General features: G+C 50.0%; 1 protein-coding gene across 1 annotated transcript in view; it reads right to left on the bottom strand.

Annotated features, from left to right (window-relative positions):
- SCARA5 (scavenger receptor class A member 5) overlaps positions 1 to 23,620 on the bottom strand; it is a 133,176-nt gene that overhangs the window by 39,057 nt on the left and 70,499 nt on the right. The window contains exons 4-6 of the mRNA NM_001102499.1: positions 16,724 to 17,398; positions 2,962 to 3,042; positions 132 to 230 (exon numbers count right to left, since the gene is read on the bottom strand). Coding sequence (NP_001095969.1) covers positions 132 to 230; positions 2,962 to 3,042; positions 16,724 to 17,398 — 855 coding nt within the window. The remainder of the gene's footprint in view (positions 1 to 131; positions 231 to 2,961; positions 3,043 to 16,723; positions 17,399 to 23,620) is intronic.

Raw genomic sequence — 23,620 nt, 5'->3', positions numbered from 1 at the left:
TCAGTGACTTGCTCAAGGTCACTCAGCGGGTCAGTGGCAGAACCAGAATTTGAGCCCAGTCCATAGTCCAGTGCCCAAGTTGGTGTTCAGGGGCGGGTGGTAAGCAAGCATGCTCTGAGATGCAGTGTTACCTTTGAAGCCACGCATGCCCATTGGCCCAGTAGCTCCCAGCTTCCCTTCATCACCCTTGGGGCCGGGCAGTCCTGGGGTCCCTCTCTCCCCTGGCAGACCTAGGGGAGACAAGAAAGTTTTGGGGCCTCAGACTCAGAACTGGAAGGGCCCTCAGTGACCACTGTCTGGCTCAACCATGCATCTTCCTGTTGCCTCTGCTTCTTGATTTTTTTCAGTTAAAGATGCTGCAAAAACAGACCTCAAAAGGCCAACACAAACTCTCCCCGTCAGCACCTTTAACCCAATGAGTCTGGATCCCTCCCCAAGAAAGGTCCGAGTCTATTGTGAGCAATGTCGGAGGTGCCAAACTCATTTGGGCGAGCTCTCTTTAGCTTTACCTATGCTGGAGATTTAGATTTGCAAAAAAATCTTGAGCCTTTTGAATGTGCCAGGCACTTTCCTGAATGCTTTTTATTAAGTATCTTATTTAATTCTGCCCATAATCTGAGGTGTTATTCCACCTGTATTACCAATGAGAAAACTGAGGCCCAGAGAGGTGAGGCAACCTGCCTAAGGTCACACAGCAGACACTGTTGGAGACAGGATCTTAGCCCTAATGGGTTGGCTTCATCTCATGCTGGATGAAAAGGGCTTATTGGTACTTAGGGTAGGAAGAAGAGGAAATCACTCCTTATTCCATAGAAAAAAAAAATAGAAAGGTCCCTTCCCTGCAACAAACACAGGGAAGTGTAGAGAAGGGGATGGCAGGCTGACAAGGAGGGAGGAAGTCCAAAAGCTCAATAATTGGGGTGAGACAGGCTGTTGATCTATCAGGCCCCAGGGCTCCTGGCCCCAAGGCCCGTGACACCAGCTGCAGGTCACCATAGAGACCAGAAGTCAACAATTGCTTTTACCCAGTGAGGCCTCCACCCCTGGAGGCCTGACCTAAGCCCAAAGTTATCTCTGCAAAGCAGGGCACTCTGATTAACTAATTAATTGTTCTTTCCTGCTTTGAATGTTAGTTCGTTTTCTTTGACCTTTTTCCAAGACATGAAGAAATCTGCCTTTCACTTATGATTTCTCTACAGCAAACACCAAATGACCAGGGTCCCAAGAGGGTGGAAAGACCTCAGAAAAGGGCTTGATTCCTTTCCCCTCCGCCCCCTAACATAACATTCCTGTAGGCCAACAGCCCTGCTGTCATGGAATTCTGAATCTCATGCACGATATGCCCAGGGGTCCCCCATCCCATCACTGACTGAGGAAGAAAAAGACTGCTCTGGAAGCCCTTGGGGATCCTTAACTTCTGAGTTTAGGGAGCTGCGCTGAGAGGCGGAGGCCAGGAGTGAAGGCCAGGCTGTGAGCTCCGCCTCCACCAGCCTCTGCCTCCTCCCCTGTTTGCAGCCTCCTTAGAGATTTAGGAAGGAGAGGGTTTGGAGGTGTGATTCCTGACATAAATAAGCAGATACCTTTCCCCTGATAAGCCTCCTCTTTTCTTACATCACTTAGAATAGGGGTCCCCAACTTCCAGGATCTAATGCCTGATGATCTGAGGTGGAGCTGAAGTAATAATAATAGAAAAAAAGTGCACAGTAAATTTAAAGCACTTGACTCATCCTGAAACTATCTCCCCACCTCACCGTTCAAGGAAAAACTGTCTCCCATGAAATCGGTCCCTGGTGCCGAGAAGGTTGGGGACTGCTGACTTAGAAGACTCTAAGTGTGTGCATGCTCAGTCATTTCAGTTATGTTTGACTCTTTTCGACCTATGGACCATAGCCTTCCAGGCTTCTCTTGTCCATGGGATTCTCCAGGCAAGAATACCAGAGAGGGTTGCTGTGCCCTCCCCCTGGGGATCTTCCCAATCCAGGAAATCAAACTCATGTCTCCTTCGTCTCCTGCCCCCTGGGAAGCCCCAAGAAGACTCTACACTCTCCTAGAAAAATGCTGTTCACAGCAGAGGCTCCAGAATTGACAGGCTGGGACGCAAAGTTTGATAAGGCAATGGAACAGGAACTCCTGAGACAAGGCATCTAAGGAGAACACATTCTTTCCAGAAGGTCCCAAAGTACCCTCCCTGTCAGCTACTGGACCTTCCAGGCTGTCACTAGGGCAGGTAGCAGAGGGCAGGAGAGGACGGGTGTCTACTGACTGGGGTGGTTTCCGCAGAAGCAAGGGGTCAAGTGCTGGGGACCCAGGAAATGCCGAGGGGGTGTGGCATACTTGAAGGGTTGCTCTGGATCAGAGGACGCCCTTGATTCCTTCCGATGATCCTGGTCTCAGGGGCCCTGACCTGGGGTTCAGGGAGCTGTAAGACTCCTATGCACTCTTGTCCTTCAGATCCTGGTACTTTCTATGGAAAAGGATTTGCTCCATCTTAGTGTTACACTACTTAAAAAATGTTTTAAGCTTTCCAAATCAGAAAGAACTTATATATTTTTCTAACTGACTTATATTAACAGCAGGGCTTTCCTGGTGACTCAGATGGTAAAGAATCCGCTTGCTACATGGAAGCCTGGGTTTGATCCCTGGATGGGGAAGAGCTCCTGGAGGAGGGCATGGCAACCCACTTCAGTATTCTTACCTGGGAAATCCCATGGACAGAGGAGCTTGACAGCTACAGTCCACATGGTCACAAAGAGCCGGACACGACTGAGAGACTAAAACACACCACGTTACACCAACAACCTCTTAGTCTTTTAACAGAACAGGGCGTCTGAAGCTGAGTCAATTGGGGACTGTCCTGAGAGCCCCATCACCGACATCAACAATAAAACAGAAAGTCAGGGATGGATGGGAGAGCCCCTTCCCTTCCTGGTATGTCCAGGTCCCTCCCGGGGCCTCCATTACCTCGAAGTCCAGGTAGTCCAGGGATTCCAGGCTCGCCTTCTTTCCCTGCATCCCCCGGATCACCTTTGGGGCCCGGTGGTCCTGAAAGGGTGACAAATGGCACTCAGGTTAGAGGACGGCTTTCTGGAGCAGGTCGCCTGCCGAGGAAACAAAAACCCCCTCTGCGGAGCTTCCCTGGTGGGTCAGCTGTTAAGAATCTGTCTTGTGATGCAGCCACACGGGTTTGATTCCTGGTCAGGGAACTAAGGTTCCACATGATGCAGAGCAGCTAAGCCCTCAGGCCACAACTACGGAGCCCACAGGCCACAGTGAAAGATTCCGTGTGCTGCAACTAAGACCCGATGCAGCCAAATAAATATTAAAAAGAAAAAAACCCCTCACTCCTACAGAAAGGAAGTGTCAAAAATATGCTTTGGAGGCACATGGGGCTCTACTTAGTCCACCTTTGTATGTGTGTGTGTTGTGGGTGGGGGAGGCAGAAATCGGGGAAACCTTCCTGGAAGAAGTAACATCCACAGTGAAATTGCAAGGAGGAACAGAAGTGGCTAAGTCAAGGGAGGAGTGGGAGTGTGTTATGGACTGAATGTCTGTGGCTCCCTCATCCCAACATCAAAGGTATGTGTTGAAGCCCTACCCTCCTATGTGATGGTATTTGGAGTTGGGGCCTTTTGGGAGGTGATTAAGGTTAGATGAAGTCATGAGGGTGGGGGTGGGGCCCCCATAATGGGATTAGTGCCCTTATAAGAAGAGACCTCTGAGAGCAGTCTCTCTCCCTCCCTTCCTCACACTTGTACTGGCAAGCATGCTTTCTCTGCTATAGGAGGATGTGGCAAGAAGGCAGCCATTGCCAGGATGAAGGCTTGCATCTGAACCCAATCCTGGTCTCCATGGGATTTCCCAGGCAAGAATACTGGAGTGGGTTGCCGTTTCCTTCTCCAGGGGATCTTCCCGACTCAGGGATCAAACCCAAGTCTCCTGAATTGGCAGCTGGATTCTTTATCACTGAACCACCAGGGAAACCCATGGTATTGTTATAACAGCCTTAACTATCTAAGACACAGTGAAAGGGGAAAGTTTCAGGCAGAGAGAACAATCCCCATAAGAGCTTAAAGATCTGTGAGAGTTGGTAGGATTGGAAGCCAGGGGGACACATGATGGGGTAAGAAGGATGAGAAAGTAGAGGGTCTCTGAGGCCTGGTGCAAGTGTTGAACTTGACCCCGAGGGCACCAGAAGCCACAGGAGGGACCTGAAATACAAGTGTGGTCAGATCTGCACACAAGGAAGAGTGCTCGGGCTGTGGTGTTGGAAAAGGGATGGGAACAGGGGGAAATAAAGGCAGGGAGGCTAAGGAGGAGGTTGCACCCAGCTGAGAGGTAGGGGAGCCCTGAATTAGGGAAGTAGCCATGAGGAGGGATGTCAGTGGCTGTTAAGAAGTAGAAGAGACAGACCTTGGTGAAAGCAGAGGAGGCAGCCAGGATCAGGTTCAGATTTCTAGCTTGAGCACCTGGATGGAAGAAGGGGTTTCTAAATGCTCCCTGGTGGGGCCTCCTTCCACGGTGAGGCTCCAGCATGGCAGGGATTCTAGCCTGTGTGATCCGACTCAGTCCACACATTCTGGGTTCAGATGACCACATAGCCAGCTAATGAGTGAGGGAGCCGTGGATCAGCTCAGGGCTGTCTGGCCCCATCAACCCAGCCTCGCTCATCATGCGAGACGTCACATCATTCCCAGAAGAGACCTGTCCCTTCATGCCCTGCAGCCTGCTATTCCCAGGCTGGTGAGCCAGGGGGCCCTCCCCATCAATCTCCTATCACTACCTGCCCCACCAAGGCTGCTCATTGCCACTCTCGTGGCCAAGCCTTCTCTGATCCATCATTCCTGCCACATGTGGGCAGGGCCTGTTTGAACACATGTCCTTGATACAATCTGATGCTTATCCCACACTGCCATGTCCTGTAGTCACAAGTGTACATGTTCTCTTTTTCCCAAGAAAATGGCCAGCTCCCTGAGACAGGACCACACCCTTGGCATCCCTGTACTGGCTGTGAAGACCCAGATTCTAAACTCTCCATTCTGGCTGCTCAGTGAGACAAAAAAGAGGACCAAGGAAAATGCCCCAGCTGTACTGCGCTGGGTCAAACTGTCCCTGCCAATTTCAGGTCCACCCGGGACCTCAGAATACAACTTTCTTTGAAAAGAGAGTCTTGGCTGCTGTAATTAATTAAAATGAGGTCAGATTGGAGTAGGGTGGATCCTAACCCAATTTCTGGTGTCCTGACAGACAGACAAACGGGCAGAAGGCCAGGTGACCATGGAGGCTGAGGTTGGAATGATGCATCTACAGGCCAAGGAACACCACGGATAGCCAGCAACATCAGAAGTAGAGAAAGAGGCCAAGAAAGATCCTCCCCCAGAGCTTTTAGAGGGAGGATGGTCCTGTGCACACCTGGATCTCAGACTTCCAGCCTGCGGAACAGTGAGAGAATCGATTTCTGTTGTTTCAAGTCACCCAGGGGCTTCCCTGGTGGCTCAGTGGTAAAGAACCCTCCTGCCAATGCAGGAGACTTGGGTTCAATCCCTGGATCAAGAAGATCCCCTGGAGGAGGAAATGGCAACCCACTCCAGTATTCTTGCCTGGGAAATCCCATGGACAGAGGAGCCTGGTGGGCTACAGTCCATGGGGTCGCAAAGAGTTGGACATAACTGAGTAAACAACAAAAAGCCACCCAAGTTGTGCTGCTCTGCCATGCAGCCCTAGGAAACCGAAACATGTATACTCGCCCCCTAGCAGTCATGCTTGCTCAATAAATACTTGCCGAATGAACGAGTATATGAGATCAGAGGGTGTTAAGACACACAAAACAGCCAGGCGGCCAAGATCAAGATGTACTGATACATTCCCAAAGTTGGCACTGTCCTCAGACCCTAACCAAAGTTGACAGCGGTTTAAGAATCCAATGCATTGAGAACAGAGGAAAAAAGGAATCAACAATTGAAAAGTGCACAAATCATTAAACAAGGCATGGATCATGTGAGGAGGACCGCGGTTTGTAATCATCTTCCTCTCTTCACCAGGGCTTCCCTGGTGGCTTGGCCGGTAAAGAATCCGCCTGCAATGTGGGAGACCTGGGTTCGATCCCTGGGTTAGGAAGATCCCCTGGAGAAGGGAGCGGCTACTACTACTATCTACTCCAGTATTCTGGCCTGGAGAAACCTATGGACTGTACAGTCCAAGGGGTCGCTAAGAGGCGGACACGACTGATCCACTTTCACTCCTCTTTTATAGGAAGAAAAACAAAGTAAGACTGGCCATGGGGACCTCAGCTTCCAGACAATAGGACCGAGACACCACACCTGTCGGGAACATGCCTAAGATTATACTGCAGAGAAAGAGAGCGGGAAGAAGCAAGTGAGCTTTATAATGCCCACGCCAGCAATCCCCCGGCCAGGTCAAGGCTGCAGCAAAGGTTGCTGACAGCAGTTCCTGAATCTCTGTCATCACAGTCACAGGGCTGTCACCCTCTCCTGCCCCCAGACCACTCCACCCCTTCTCACTCTTCCCTGCTCCTTCCTGCCCTCCTTCCTGCCCTAGGAAACTCAGCACCCTGGGCTCAACCAGGTCACTGATGCTAGAGACCACGTCCTCCATTTCTTCTATTCACTCCAAGGTGGGTGTGACCCAACACATGGACCTTCCCAGCAGCAGTTCTGGCAAAAACAGGATGCTATCTCTTGGACTAACTCTGATGGAGAGGCATCAAGGAGACAGACATCACTCGGAAGGTGGGATTTGAGGATGGAGATCTTGGGTTCAAATTCTGGGTCTGTAAAATCTAAGTAGAAATTCCTTCCTCAGGTATTTGCAGTGAGGAGTAAGGGAACTCAGTGACATGGTGGATATAAACGGGCTTGAGAACCTGTGAGTGGCAAGAATGTCCTGACCACTTGTACCCTACTCTTCAAAATGCTTCATCAGAACTATGCTGAGATTACTGAGGATGGCTATTAGAATAGCCCCATCTGAAACCCCCCTGCCAGTTCAATAAGAGCCAGATTCTAAAAATATCCTACACCTGGATAGAGTTTTTAAGATACAACTAAGTGCTTAGTGTGGGCTTCCCTGGAGGCTCAGTGGTAGAGAATCTGCCTGCCAATGTCTGGGTTGGGAAGATCCCCTGGAGAAGGAAATGGCAATCCACTCCAGTATTCTTGCTTGGGGAATCTCATGGACAGAGGAGCCTGGTGGGCTATACTCCATGAAGTCGTGACGAGCCAGACATGACTGAGAGACTAAACAACAACAGCAAGTGGTTAGTGAAGACCTTTACTAGAGATTAACTGGGAAGAAGCAAGGGTGGCTAGTAAAGGCAGGTGCTGATTTCCAGGGCTTAGTCGTGTCCTCGGGTGGTACTAGCCAGGCTGACTCAGAGGAGCCTGGAATGTGGCCAGTCTGGGTCTCAAGGGGCCAGGCTGTCTGGAGCTCTGAGGACCAAGCACTTCTTCAAATCAGCGCTGACTGCTGGTGATGCATTCTTGAGATCTATTTGTTCCTGTTCAGTCGCTAAGTCATGCCTGATTCTTTGCGACCCCATGGACTGCAGCACACCAGGCCTCCCTGTCCCTAACCAGCTCCCAGAGTGTGCCCAAGTTCATGTCTACTGAGTCAGTGATGCCATCCCACCGTCTCATCCCGTTACTTCCTTCTCCTCCTGCCCTCAATCTTTCTCAGCATCAAGGTCTCCTCCAATGAGTCAGCTCTTTGCATTAGGTGACCAAAGTATTGGAGTTTCAGTTTCAGCATCAGTCCTTCCAATGAACACCCAGGACTGATCTCCTTTAGGGTGGACTGGTTTGATCTCCCTGCTGTCCAAGGGACTCTCAAGAGTCTTCTCCAACACCACAGTTCAAAAGCATCAATTCTTCGATGCTCAGCCTTCTTTACAGTCCAACTCTCACACCCGTACATGACTACTGAAAACCTAACTCAGGATCTGACTACTCAGGACCTGACTTGATGTCATGTTCTCAGGAAGCCAGGCTGACAATCTGGAGCTTGCTTGGACTCCTCCCTTTCCTCTGCCCCACCCCCTTCACGGCTCTCATCCAGGTGATTCCCGAGGCTTGTCTCTCTCTCCTTCCTTCCTGTCTCCTTCATAGGGGTGGAGCCCTTTCTGGCTCCAGCTTCTCTCAATGACCCACTGTTGCTGTCCAATTGATCCCATCAAAATCAGGTGAACTCAGAGCCCTCGGAAGCCCCTCACACTACGACGAGCAGCCCTCTCTGTTGGAGACTCCTGCAAATCATTCCCAACCTGACCCCTTCTGCAAACTCACAGTCTGATGCTTCTCGATACAAACTCTCCTCCACCTCAGCCAAAGCTTTCTCCTCATGGTGTCCCCAAATACTAGCCAAGTCCTTTCCCTTCTCAGAGGCCCATCGCTCTCAGCTCTGAAGCTCACCTTCACACTCACCCCTCTGATCTCAGAGGGCACCAGGGCGGAACCCCCACATCTCAGAGCTGGGAGGAGCCACGAGCATCACTGTGCACAGATTCCCCAGGGAAGCATCCAAGACTGGACAGGCCACTCTGTATCCACGTGCCTGTCACTGTCACTCCTCTCAGACTGTGGTCCCCAAGGAGAAGAGGCCTACCTGTGGGGCTAGAGCCCCGCTCTCCATGGCCCTGGGCCCCACATAGCATCCAGCACATGAGTGAGATTCAAGGAATGACTTCTGGGGAGTCATGGAAGCTGCTATATGGTGTAAGCCATCCCAGTGGTCCCTGCATGAGGATTGTTTTTAATTTTATTGTAGTATAGTTGATTTATAATGCTGTGCTAGTTTCTTCTATTTAGCAAAGTGACTCAGTTATATATCTATAATATTTTTATATTTACAATATGCCGACAAAGTCTGTCTAGTCAAAACTATGGTTTTTCCAGTGGTCATGTATGGATGTGAGAGTTGGACTATAAAGAAGGCTGAACACTGACAGGATCAATCAGACAGCAACAGTGGGTAAGAGAGAGAAGCTGGAGCCAGGAAGGGAGGCCGGGAGGACCCCGATGAGGGAGGCAGTGAGGAAGGAGGGAGAGACAAGCCTCGGGAATCACCTGGATGAGAGCCGTGAAGGGGGTTGGGGCAGAGGAAAGGGAGGAGTCCAAGCAAGCTCCAGACTGTCAGCCTGGCTTCCGGAGAACATGACATCAAGTCAGGTCCTGAGTAGTCAGATCCTGAGTTAGGTTTTCAGTAGTCATATACGGGTGTGAGAGTTGGACTGTAAAGAAAGCTGAGCATCAGAGAATCAATGCTTTTGAACTGTGGTGTTGGAGAAGACTCTTGAGAGTCCCTTGGACCGCAAGGAGATCAAACCAGTCCATCCTAAAGGAAATCAGTCCTGAATATTCACTGGACAGATGAATGGAGTTCATTCAAAGGACAGATGCTGAAGTTGAAACTCCAACACTTTGGCCACCTGATGCGAAGAACTGACTCATTGGAAAAGACCCTGATGCTGGGAAAGACTGAAGGCAGGAGGAGATGGGGACGACAGAGGGAGAGATGGTTGGATGGCATCACTGACTCAATGGACATAAATTTGAGCAAGCTCTGGAAGATAGTGAAGGACAGGGAAGCCTGGCGTGCTGCAGTTCATGGGGTCACAAACAGTCGGACACAACTTAGTGACTGACCTGAACTGATATATTTCATACTTTCCATTACAGTTTACCACAGGATACTGAATATAGTTCCTGTGCTACAGAGTAGGCCCATGCTGTTTATCCATTCTATACCTAATACTTCTCATCTGCTAATCCCAAACTCCCAATCCATCCCTCCCTGCCTCCCCCTCCCCCGGGCAACCACAAGTCTGTCCTCTGTATCTCTGAGTCTGTTTCTGTTTCATAGACATGTTGATCCGTATCATACTTCAGATTCCACATGTAAGTGACATCATATGATATTTGTCTTTCTCTGTCTGATTTACTTAGTATGATCATCTCTAGGCCCATTCATGTTCCTGCAAATGCATTTTTTCATTTTCTTTGAGTAACATTCGGATGAGTTTTAAGATTCTCACCATCTACGCCATCTCATCTTTTCTATCACTGGAGCAGGTCGGAAAAGAGGTAAGCTGGGACAGGAGGAGCAGAATCCACTTCTCCTCAATCATAGGAACAGACCAGAGTCCCTCACTGTGCTTCTGGCCTGGTGTCAACATTCTTCTCCCAGCTCCTGCCACAGAGGACAGGGGAAGTGGGAGCAGAGCAGTCCCATGCCTAGGTCCCTGCCTGTCCACCGGTCTAGCCCACCCCCCAGCGCAATTCTGCACTCACCCGACTGCCCTGAGCCGCTTCAGCTGGAAGCATCTCCAGCTCAGAACAAAGGATCTGGGGACTGGGGAGAAGGCCTTCCCCTGGTGGCACAGATGGTAAAGAATCCGCCTGCAAGGTGGGAGACCTGGGTTCGATCCCTGGGTCGGGAAGATCCCATGGAGGAGGATACGGCTACCCACTCCAGTATTCTTGCCTGGACAACCCCATGGACAGAGAAGACTGGCAGGTGACAGTTCACGGGGTCACGAAGAGTCGGACACAACTGAGCGACTGAGCACGCACGCACACTGGGCAGAAACACCAGGATTCTTCTGAGGATCAGCCAGCGGGAAGGGAAAGACAATTCATTCTCCCTTCCCGGATCCTGGAATGAGAGATGCAGTGGGGGACCCGTGGGTGCTGGAATCTAGACAATGACCTGCCAAGAACAAATGTTCACTGATAGCTGATGCGGCAGGCCTGAAGCCAGCGAAACAGTGACCCGAGACTGTAATGTAAACACTCCAGCAGAAGTATGCTAATCCTAGGCCGGCTGCTGGAGGTGGGGTCCCGAAAGTAATGGCTCTGCTTCCACTTCCCTGATGTCACTGGGGCTCCGGATTCTCGTCACTGACGTTTACACTGACATTTACACTGTCGTGAGCTCTCGAGCCTCATTTCGTGCACCCTCTCTGGGGCCCCAAGTATATGCACCAGGCTGTGGCCAGCCTGCAAAGCCAGCTTTCCCCAGAGCCTCAGGCAAAGGGTCAGTGGGCAAGGCTGGGTGCAACCAATGACTTCCGCAGCATGCATTCCCCTCCTGTCCCAGCAGGACCTCACCTCACCTATGCTCTGACCTGTTCCAATGAAACAGAGACGATGAGACAGTGACAGTGTGAACGAGGAGAAGCTTAAAGCTCATTCACGGGACTTCCCTGGTGGTCCAGTGGTTAAGAATCCGCCTGCCAACGCAGGGGACATGCATTCAATCCCTGGTCTGGGAACAAAGATCCCACATGTCACAGGGCAGCTAAGCCCGTGTGTCACAACTACTGAAGCCCCTGCACCCTAGAACCTGTGCTCCAAACAAGAGAAGCCACATGAGAAACTCACCCACTGCGACTAGAGAAAGACTGCACACAGCAACGAAGAGCCTACAGAAGACTCAGGGTAGCCAAAAATAAATAAATTCTTAAAAAAAAAAAGAAAGCTCATTCAAATATTATCTGCACACTCCATTCCCCTCCCAGCAGAGTTGGATGTGGAAGGTGAAACAATAGAGCCCCCTGCCACTCGCTGTGAGGGGAGGTGGAGACACAGTCCCTACATATGAATATTTGTTGAATGGGACTCTCTACTAGATGGTCTATTTTTTTCCTTGAAAAAGCAGCCCACAGATAAGTATGCTTTGCCAACTTGCTTTCATGAATTGAGAGATGAATTTTCTAGCCCAGCAGGGCCACTGGCTGGGGATTTGATGTCAGCAGGTCATTTCTCTGCTCTGAGCTTCCAGGGCCTTAACTACAAAACGAGGGATGGGCTAGTTGATTTCAGAGCCCATCTGTCACTCTAACCTTCTGGGAGTCTACGAACATCCATGTAGCGAACAGAGCCTACTGCAGCTGAACACGTGGCTGCAGAGTCTTGCCGTCAGGCCCCTGCTCACACACTACCCCTCCTGGGAGCCTCCCCTCTCTGGTTAGCTTTCCTTCTCCTGGAACACCTCGCCTGCCTGATCATCTAGGTTCTCTGCTTCTTTCAGCACCGCAGAGAGATTTCAACAGACCTGATCAGTGCTGAGAACGCAAAGCAGGAAACAGAGAGCACCACGGTGAATGTACACAAAAGACAAGCCAGAGGCAAAACCCGTAGAAAACTGTGGAACAAAGTGAGAGAATGCAACCATTTGGGGTCATGCTCAAGAATAACATAAACAAGTTCATATATATAAAAATATACACAGTGGAGCATTTGTGGATTCTGAGCCAGGAAAAGGAAGAGTGGGAGGGTGTGCGGTGTGTGTGTTGAAAGACTGAGTGGAACTGAACAAAACTAGTCAACAAAAGCCACTCAGACCACAATATACAAATTCAGCAAAGCTTATCTGCTAAAAATCCCTTATCCAAAAGCCAGGGTAGAGTTTTGTGTTGTTGCAGTTACATGGTAATTATATTCCGCTATGCCAAAGGGAACTCTCTTTAATCACACCATTTGGGTCCCCAGCAACTTCCCCAGCAACCATGAGAGAGGGAGGAGGGACAGGGAGACACAGCACAGTGGAGGTCCTGGGAGAGGCAGGGGCCGAATGGTGCTCATCTCTGAAGAGCCAGCAGCCCATCAAGAATGCAGAGCTTGGGATGTCCCCTGTGGCTCAGCAGTAAAGAATCCTCCTACCAATTCAGGGGGTTTGATCCCTGGTCCAGGGAGATTCCACATGCCACGGGGCAACTAAGCCCTCATGCTGCAACTACTGAGCCGTGCTCTAGAGCCCGTGCTCCGAAACTAGAGAAGTCACCACAGTAAGTCCATGCACCACAACTGGACAAAGCCCGGTGCAGCAACGAAGACCCAGCACAGCCCAAAGTAAATAAATAAATACGAATTTTAAAAAGATGTGAAGCTTGAAGACTACAAGGCAGTCCTGGGCAGAACTCAGAGGAAATTTCGGTATAAAGGAAGCAAGGGTGGAACTTAGTTTCAGAACCAAAGAAAGACCGCTTGGAGGATTCCACTGGAAGAACCATGGCGAATGGGTGATCTGGAGCTGTTTTAGCTTGAGCCAAAAGGAGAGTGGACTCAGAAACTAAGAATGTGAAATGCTCGATAAGGCCAAGGAGGCTGCACCAGCAAGAAGCACGGGGACATCATCTGTGGACCGGAAGAGGAAGGGAGGGGGAGTGCCTGGTGGAAAAGTGTTCCCTTGAAAGTGTTACTCGCTCAGTTGTGCCCGACTCTTTGGAACCCCATGGACTGTAGCCTGCCAGGCTTCTCTGTCCATGGGATTCTCCAGGCAAGAATACTAGAGTGGATTGCCATTCCCTTCTTCAGGGGATCTTCCTGACCCAGGGATAGAACCTGGGTCTCCTGCATCGGAGGCAGAATCTTTACCATCTGAGCCGCGGGAAAGCCCAACAGGAGTGACTACCTCCCAATATAGGGATAGACCTGAGGGACCACTCTCTCTTCTGTCTTCATGGCTCCTAGCCAGTCTCTCTCCGCCCTGGAAAGTACCATACTTAGTGACAAAAACATGCTTTTTTTGAGCCAGAAAGACCCACTTTGAACCTTGGCTTTGTCACTTTGTTACTTGCCAATTGTAATAAACATTGGGAAATTCATCAGTTTCTCAACTATAAAATGGGTTCAGGGACTTCCCTGGGAGTCTAGTGGTTAGGACTCTGTGCTTCCACTGCAGGGGGCTCAGGTTCAATCCCTGTTTGGGGAACTAAGATCTCACATGCCACGTGGCATGGCCAAAAAAAAAAAAAAGATAAAATGGGTTCAGTAACACCATTTTTGTAGGATGTGAGGATTAGCAATCGTTAATGTCCATGTAGAAAATTAAAGTTGACAAAATGTCTGTTCACCTGTAGGTTCACTGTAGGTTATGATTCAGCGTCGCTGCTATTACTAAGTACTGACCAGATTGGGGTGGTGCTTCCCACGTGGTGCTAGTGGTAAAGAACCTGCCTGCCAATGCAGGAGGCATAACCCAACGTGGGTTCGATCCCTAGGTCGGGAAGATCCCTGGAGGAGGACACGGTAACCCACTCCAGTATTCTTGCCTGGAAAATCCCATGGACATAGGAGCCTGGCAGGCTACAGTCCATGGGGTCGCAAAGAGTTGGATACAACTGAAAACAACTTAGCATGCAGACTGGGGAGGTCAAGGAAACAAGAAGCTGAGACCCCAGGTGTGTGGATTTGGAAGAAGACACACTGCCTCCTGTTCTTTGATTTCTGAAACGTGAAACCCAAAGTCACCCAAGAAAGAAAACCAGTCATCTGATGACATGGGCTCTCCATGGGATTCTCCAGACAAGAATACTGAAGTGGGTTGCCATTTCCTTCTCCAGGGGATCTTCCCAACCTAGGGATCAAACCCAGGTCTCCTGCATTGCAGGCAGATTCTCTACCATCTGAGCGAGCCACTAGGAAAGCCATGCAAATTATACCTTACTAAAGCTGTTGAAAACAAAAGCCCTAGGTTGGATCATTTCTAATTGTGTGGCCTGGAGTAAGCCAGGTACTTCCTCCTGGAGCCTCAGCTGCTTCTCTGCAGAAATCCTATTGGCTCTCCAGTGAACCCTGCCTTCAAAGAAGCTCACAGCTGGTGATGGGGACCCACTTTAAAACCAAATGATGTTTTATTATTATAAACCGGACTTGGAAAGTATTATAAGTAGAAGTCTTCATCATGACTACTTTCTGCTCTGATAAATACAGAATCTCAGAGGAGGGAGACTTCAGTGAACTAGAGAGGCCAGTGGGGTCCTGGAGGAGGTGGGTCTGAGTGAGATGGGAAGGAGCAGTGGGGTCTGGATGAGGAGGAAGAAGAAGAGGGCTTTGCAGTGGGAGGAATGGCTGGATGAAAGCCAAGGGAGTGGGCAAGGAGGGGTGTGTCTCCAGGGCAGGGACAAGACATGTCCCACTGGACTGGATGCTTCACACAGGGCAGAGGGTGCAAGCTGGCTGTCTGCGGACCATACAGGAACCACAGATATGTAGTATTTGGCCCACGGAGTTAAACAATTAAAAAATTTCTAGAACATTCCATGTTTCTGGTTTCTCTGGAAAAAATGGGAAGACCTTGTCTATGTCGAGGCCAAAACGGGCCAGACCTGTCATAACCCTTACTATTCCCCTGACACCAAAGTCACTTTATGCATTGACATTGCTCGACTGGCCCCTGCAGAGTGAACCCTGGTACAGGGGACCAGGTGGAGGAGAAGGTAGGAAAGATAGGCTGGGGACAGGGATGCAATGGACAGCACATCGTCTCTGCAATCAGAAAAGCTGGGGTTCGAATCCTGGCCCATCACCTCCCAGATTGCCACTGTGAGCAGTTTCCTGAATCTCATGATTGTTTTTAAAAGACATTCTATGAGTTACACTTGGCCTGGTACCCAACAGAGCTGGTGTTCAAAGTGGTATTATCATTGTCCACTGTCAGCCTAAGGACTTTTGGTGCACCTGACAGACTCCGGGGCAGTCATGGCAGGTTCTGAGCAGCGGGTCGTGCAGGGAAAGTACATTTCACTAACTGTGCCTCTGACAATGATGTGCAGGGTGGACACCAGTGGGAAGGAATTGGGGAGAGGTGAGTAGGGGTGCAGTCAGTCAGGTTTGCAAGAGAGGGAGGTTGGCTGTAAAGATGCTGATGTTGGTGGACCTGGAGCAATAGGCCAAATGGAGGCCTGCACATTTTTGCCATTATATGTAAGAGTGAAAACTGAAGCTAACACACTGTTAAAGAAAATAAAATATGTTCTTCTACCTGGATGAACTATGGCTTTATAACAGCCTGGAAGAGCAGGTTCAAATTTGGAATTCTCCCACTTTTTGTAGCTCCACCTGTGTATGGTCAGGCCACCCAAGATGGCTGTTCTCTTGCTCTCTGTCCATCCCCCACCTGACCAATGCCTGCTTCACCCACACCTACTCACATCATTGACCTTCCTACATACTTGCCTTGGGCCCTAGCTAGTGACAGTTTATCAAAGGGGAGGTGAGGGGCATGCCCCTATGCTGGTTTCCCTGGTAACCAATGAGCCCACCCCACATCAAATCCCCCTATAACTGGCAATCTCCCCTTCCCCCAGGAGCAAAGACCACGGCCAGGACCTGCCAGATGTCTGCCACACACAGTGGGGAGTCGCTGCAGAACCTTGCTTCAGACTTGTCAGCTCCCCTTTCCGGTGAACCATCCATGTTCCTGTTGCTGACTCCAGGCTCTCTCTTTGGTCTTGAAGCTGGCCAAGTGCAGGCCTTGTAGATGTCGGGGATGCAACCCAACACAATGGAAGCACCAGGACACTGGGGGAGCACCCCTACCCCCAGTTTGAGCCCTGCTTTCCTCCCCAACCCCAAACTCTTGGAGGCTCTGGCTGGTACATCCAAGGCTCTGACCACCCAGGGCCCCGGGAGCCACCCTTGGCCATTCTCATGGCTCGGGGTGTGAACAGAGTGTGTGCTGTCTTGGGGGAGGAGCGGGGTGGCAGGGAGGACCTTTATCCTGTGCAGGCCTGGAAATGCACATAATCCGTTTGGATGGGACACTCCAGGGTCTTTGAGGGCGAGACTTAATAAAGGAGGTGTGGGCTTGGGGAGGGAGTGGGACTCCCAGGCCTAGGGGAGTCGTGTGCATCATGTGGGAAGAAGTGCTGAGCGGTAAGGGCCCTCGCAGTCCCCGAGGGCCCGGTGCGTGGCGGAAAGGGGAATACCTTTGGCCAGGGTAATGTTGCGCAGCGCGATGGAGTGCTCCCAATCCTTGAGGCGTAGGTCCTCGGTGACACCGTTGAGCACGGCCAGCTCCTGCTTGAGCTGCAGCTCCAAGCCCCGGTGCGCCAGGCGCAAGCGGCGCGCGTCCTCGCTGGCGTTGCTCACCAGCACGCGCAGGTCTCGCAGCCGCGTGCCCTGCAGGGCCACGTCGTAGGATAGGCTGAGGTTGAGGCCGCGCAGCGCGCCGCCCACGTCCGCCAGCTCGTCGCTCAGGGCGCCCACCCGGCGCGCCAGCCCGTCCAGCAGGCCGGCGTGGCGCCGCAGCAGCAGCTGGCTGCGGTTGCTGTCCACCTGCAGCTGGTAGAGCTCCAGCTGCGCCGCGTCGCTCTGCTGGGCCGCGCGCTCCCGCAGCAAGACCACCGCCTGCTCGCTCTGCGCCGCCTGGGCCTGTAGCCCCCACAGCGCCCCCTCCAGGCGCTGCACCGCGCCCGCCAGCGCCAGCAGCGAGTCCGACTGGTTCTGCAGCGCGTCGTGCGCCTTCCACACCTGCTCGCTCAGCTCCCCTTGCAGCGGGGCCTGCAGCAGCCGCAGCTGCAAGTCCCGGAAGCTCTCGTTCAGCCGGTTCACGTTCCGAGTCAGCGCCTTCAGGTCGTCCGGGGAGCTCCGGGGCCTGGACACTGCGGAGATGGAGGAGAAGGAGGAGGTGGAGAGATGAGACGGCTGCGGAGATCCTCCGCCAACCCCCGCCCCGGCAGGAGACGCTCAACGAGAGGAAAGAAAAGGAGAAGTGGCTAAGGCTGAGCGCCTTAACACATCCCCTAAACGGTGTTCAGCCAGTGTGGTCCCCAAACACGTCTGCCCGTGAGAATCACCTGGCCAGGGATCCCACCTGTAGAAATTGTGATCGGATGGGTCTGGGAGGTGACCCGGGCTTTGGAATTTAAAAAAGAGCCCAGGGTAGTTATAAGATGCGGTTGAGTTTGGGAACCCCTGGACTCATCTATGGGCTTCCCAGGTGGCGAAAGGTAAAGAACCCGCCTGCCAATTCAGGAGACATAAAAGATGCAGGTTCCATCCCTGAGTTGGGAAGATCCCCAGGAGAAGGGCCTGGCGACCCACTACAGTATTCTAGCCTGGAGAATTCCATGGACAGAGGAACCTGGCGGGCTACAGTCCATGGGATCACAAAGAGTCCAACAGGACTGAATCGACTTAGCCTTTATGCATGCACGCACGCATTCACGCACAGACTTATCTATGGATGAGGTTGATCCGTAGGAACCGGTCTCTCTCTTTTTTTTTTTTTTTTGTATTTTGGAAAGGATCAGGCATCAGCAGTTCCACGAGGCTTACCCTCCAATATTGTGTGTCATCCTCTCCACTTTAGAAGGGAGGTACCCTTATCCCCTGGAGAAGGAAATGGCAATTCGTTCCAGTATTCTTGCCTGGGAAATCTCATGGACAGAGGAGACTGGCAGGCTACACAGTCCATGGGGTTGCAAAGAGTCGGACACGACTGAGCAACTAAAGAGCAGCAAAGGACCCTTTTTTACCCCTCTTTACGGCTAAAGCTGTTACTTTTGCCTCAGACAGCACAGCAAGTAAGACATGGAGACAGGATTCCAACCCAGAGGGCTTGCTTGCTCTGGAACCCAGATGCTGCCCTCCAAGTCTGCTCTGGAACTGCCTAAAGGGACCATGCCAGCAGCAGACTCAGCCAGGCTCTGGGCAGCGCTGGTAATTCCCACTCCCCAGTTCGGGATCCCATTCCCTTTAGGCTAGAGGAGATGCTTTTTACCATACCTTCCCTTCTCTGGGGCTTCCCAGATGGCGCTAGTGGTAAAGAACCCGTATGCCAGTGCAGGAGACATAAGAGACTCAGGTTTGATCCCTGGGTGGAGAATATCCCCTGGAGGAGGGCATGGCAACCCACTCAGTATTCTTGCCTGGGCCCATGAACAGAGGAGCCGGGCAGGCTACAGTCCATGAGGTTGCAAAGAGTCAGACACAACTGAGTGAATTAGCACATGTGCATTTCCCTCCTCAGACAACCACCTCAATGGTCTTCCACCCTTTTCTCTTGAAAAAGAGGTTTCCTTTTCTTGATTATAAGCAGCTAGTTCACAATATGAAGGGGAGGGGCGTGCCTCTGAGTCATTATCATCTAGCATCGGGTGTCTCCTGCATGCTCATGGAGCACTTAGGGACACAGCAAACCCTGGTACATCCTGGGATGTCTAGGAATGCTGGTCTGTTTGCTGTGCACTGTCCACACCTTTGTCTCCCTCTCTGATCTACACACCAGAAAGATGGAAACTAGTAGTGGGGGTGGGGCAGAGTAGGAGGTGGAGGCGAAGGAGGCACAGAGGGAATTCTGCCTTGGAAATCTTGGGATGGAGAGAGCTGGGGAATCTGGTACACAGCTTGTTCAAGTGATGAGGGGATCCATATACACTAGCTCTTTCCTGAACCTCAAGCTGGGACTGAGGAAGGTGGTTTTGTGGGTGCTGGAGCTGATGCTTCTGCCAGTGCACAGCATTTATGGTGGCTGCCCTGGAGGATGTAAGTCATCTCAGATTACATTCAGAGGCTCACAGCATTAGAGGAGCATTTGAGCCCCACTTCAAATTCTCCCTTGAGACTTCCCTGGCAATCCAGTGCTACCACTGCAGGGGGCAGGGTTCGACCCCTGGTCTGGGAACTAAGATCCTGCATCCCACATGGCACACCCAGAAACAAAAAAATGACAATAGTCAACAAAATTAAAGTGTTCACTCAGCACTTTAATCTCCAAGAAAAGCATATGCCCAACCTCTGCTCAAAGCCATTCTCTCCACTTTCAGTTAGTTCTAAGTGCTGGAATGTTCTGTATTCTGTTCAGACTTGAAATTTGCCTCCCTGTACTCTCTAACCACTGATTTTGCCCTCTGAGGTCACAGAAAGCAAGTGAATTTTACTTTTCCCACAAGACAGCTCTTCAGAATCTCAAAGACAGTGATCACATCCTGGCTATGTAACAATGCTTCTGGTTAAAGTCAGCAGTTCCTTCATCAGCTGTCTCCTGACTAGCTTCTGAGTGTCCATACCGCCTGGCTAACCTCTTCTGCACATAACAGGGTGTCAACATCCCCTTACAGGGTGGGGCTTGATCTAAATTTGTTTCTTTCCACGGTGTATAAAGACTGGGCGAAGTTTGGAAGAGGGGTCTTCAACTTCATTCTGGGCAGAAGACTCTCTACTATGGCCCAAACTGAGTTTTTCAGACTTGCATCATTGATTTTGAGTCTAGGCAGTCTTTGGTAAAAAGTTTCCCCATTTTACAGATAAAGAGACTGAAACCATGAGCATATTTATGATCTGCCTAACGGCATGCTTCCTGACTCCTGGTCCAGCGGTTCCCTTCATGCCTCACTACTCTGAAAAGTTAGTCAAAGAGTCGTCAAGGGATTTCCCTGGAAAGGTCCAGTGGTTAAGAATCCACTTTTCAATTCAAGTGACATGAGTTCGACCCCTGGTCAGGGAACTGAGATCCCACATGCTGAAGAGCAACTAAGCCCGAGCCACAACTAGAAAGCCCGTGCGCCACAATGAAATATTCCGCCTGCTGCAAATAACGCCTTACGCAGCCAAATAAAGAAATCTTTTTTAAAAAGAGTTGTCAATAGAAGTAAAGGTTCTGGGGAAATGAATCCATGATGCAATCACAACCCAAGCAACCACAGGAACTGTCTGCCTAAGAAGTCATCGCAGGCCAGGGCCTGATTGTGTTTGTCTGATATTCGACCAGACTGATTGACAAGTATTTGAGACAGGGCGGTTGGAAACCAGAAAGCCTGATATTCTAGTGTCAGTCTGTGCTCTGGATGCTCTGAGATTCAGAAACACCGCAGCTCATCAGAAGGAGTAAACACTAGGTTTGTCGATTCTGGTTTTAACGTTGGGATTGCGAATGACTAAGAGGAACAGTGCAAGTACTTGATTTTAATGCTCATTAGCTCAGGCCTGTCAGAGGCAACCCCGTGAAGGAGGCAGTTTCCCTTAAAGCCACTCTCCGCCAGCTCCCACCAGCACCTCCCTCCCTCCCTCTGCAGGTGGTCCCTGTGCCCTGGGAGGCCACCCGCCTTGCCCATCAGCCCCCAGCTTTCAGATCTGAGACCCTGTCTCTCTCAGAAAACTGGACTGAAACTTGCCCATATGGTGAAGGCTGACAATCAGCTACCCCTTCCTAGAGAGTCCATCTGAGTCTTTGATCATTTTTCATTGCACAACCAATTTTAACATAAACTGAAAGGAAAGAAAGAAAAAATTCTTCCACCATCTCACAACCTCCAACAAAGAACACTGGTTTCCTTTCCATTTTCTTCTAGTTCCATCCAAATGCATACCCAGTCTTTACAATTCAATTCCTGTGCTTTTTAAATTTGTGAATGATTATTTCACACTTTCCCCATCTGTCCTTTATAATTATCCTTCTGATGGCTGCCTAAGAGCCCATCAGGGAGATGCCTGGTAGTTTACCCACTCTCAATCATCGAAAACAAGTGCAGAAAGGTCCCTCCTTCTCTTGAATTTTTTCCTGCCAATAAATTCCTAGAAGCTGGATTAGTAGAGCCACAGTTATAGACATTTTTATAACTCTTAAAAATTCCAACCAAATCACAAAAAGAAAAGAAAAAAATTCTAGCCAAATCACTTCCCATAAGTTATACCTATTTGTAATTACATTATAGGCTTTCCAGGTGGTGCTAGTGGTAAAGAACCCAGCTGCCAATACCGGAGACATAAGAGACTCAGGTTCGATCCCTGGGTTGGGAAGATCGCCTGGAGGAGGAAATGGCAACCCACTCCAGTGTTCTTGCCTGGAAAATCTTACGGACAGAGGAGCCTCGTAGGCTACAGTCCATGGGGTCACAAAGAGTCGGACATGACTGAAGTGACTTAGCACACACATGTACATTATAGATTTTTAAATGTGCCAGTTTCAATAAAACCTCAATGCACTGAGTATTACAATTTTCATATGGTTAATGTCACAGATCGGAGAAGGCAATGGCACCCCACTCCAGTACTCTTGCCTGGAAAATCCCATGAAGTGACTTCTAAGTCGCTTCAGTCGTGTCCGACTCTGTGCGACCCCATAGACGGCAGCCCACCAGGCTCCCCCGTCCCTGGGATTCTCCAGGCAAGAACACTGGAGTGGGTTGCCATTGCCGTCTCCAGTGCATGAAAGTGAAAAGTGAAAGTGAAGTCGGTCAGTCGTGTCCAACTCTTCCAGACCCCATGGACTGCAGCCCACCAGGCTCCTCCGCCCATAGGATTTCCCAGGCAAGAGTACTGGAGTCGGTTGCCATTGCCTTCTCCAGATACAAAATGGTAGCCTGTTATTTTATGTTAGTATATTTGCATTTTAGAAGTGACTTTCTCAAGGCAATGCATTACCTACCTATCTTTACAATTTGATTTCTGGGTTTTTTAATTTAATGAATTAGCTCAAATGAATGATATGGGTATTTTAGGTACTCAGTCTAATCAGAACGAAATTATTTGAAAGAGTAAATACTCTTTGGGCATCCAGTCGTGCTGTAGAAGCCCAGAGCAGCCTCCCTCTTTTGGGATCACTTACCCACCCCAGAAATGAATTCTCTCCTTCCAGCAGTCACAGTGTGTTCTCAGCTCACACTACCCCACCCCCTCTTACCCCCACTTAATCCCTTCCAGATGTTTGCTGTCCTCAACAGGGAACAATTCTTCCTTGAGTGTGACTCTCTTAATTCATGTTTATGCAAACAGTTCATTTATCTCTCTGCCTGCTGTATTTACTTTTAATTGCTCTAACTATTCTTTAGCTTTCATACTTTCACAAAGGGGAAGATAAATTGTAGAGTAACAATAATTACTGGCATTTCCCAAGTCCTCACTCTGTGCCAGACATGTTCTAAGTACTTCCCATATTAATGCATTTAATTCCATAATAAGCCTATAAGTGTTGTTATGATCTTCATATTCCAAATGAGGAAACTGAGGCACACAGAGGTCGAGTAACTCACAAGGTCACATAGTTGGTAGACAGAGGAGACTGACTTTAGATTCAGGTCATTGGGGTTCAGAGCTCCCATTGTGACACCATCAATCCTGAATATTCATTGGAAGGACTGATGCTGAAGCTGAAATTCCAATACTTTGGCCACCTGATTCAAAGAACTGATTCATTGGAAAAGACCCTGATGCTGGAAAAGACTGAGGGAAAGAGGAGAAGGGGACAACAGAGGATGAGATGGTTGGATGGCATCACCGACTCAATGGACGTGTAAACTCCGGGAGTTGGTGATGGACAGGGAGGCCTGGCATGTTGCAGTCCGTGGGGTCACAAAGAGTGAGACACGACTGAGCGACTGAACTGAACTGAAAGGGTGGAAAGCACAGAATAAACTTTTCATTTATTTTATTACTTATTTATTTATTTATTTTTGGCCACATCACGTGGCATGCAGGATCTTATTTTTTCCCAGCTACGGATCTAAACTACACCTCCTGCAGTGCAAACATGGAGTCTTCACCACCAGGGAAGTCCCTAGAATACACTTTTTAACAGAGACGCACAAATAGGGAATAAGCTTTAAAGGTAGTGAGTTCCCCATCATAAACCCAGGTGGGAGTTAGGCTGCTTGGCAGGAATCATGGATTCTAATTCAGATTCTGATTCAGTACTAATTGCTGAATCCTAATGAATGTGTTCATGTACACTTTGTAATAATATTTGATTGATGGATGAATATCTGTCAGGCCACACCCTGGGCTAGGTGAGTCACACAAACACATTTCCTGCAGTCTTCCCACCCAGACCCCAGCCCTGAGCTGGCTCCCTGTTTCATAATCATCTTTTATGTTCATTAAAAAAT

The sequence above is a fragment of the Bos taurus genome, chromosome 8 (assembly GCF_002263795.3).
Source record: "Bos taurus isolate L1 Dominette 01449 registration number 42190680 breed Hereford chromosome 8, ARS-UCD2.0, whole genome shotgun sequence".
Classification (NCBI taxonomy): domain Eukaryota; kingdom Metazoa; phylum Chordata; class Mammalia; order Artiodactyla; family Bovidae; genus Bos; species Bos taurus.
Note: the sequence above shows the minus strand (reverse complement) of the source record. Positions and strands in the feature narration are given on the sequence as shown.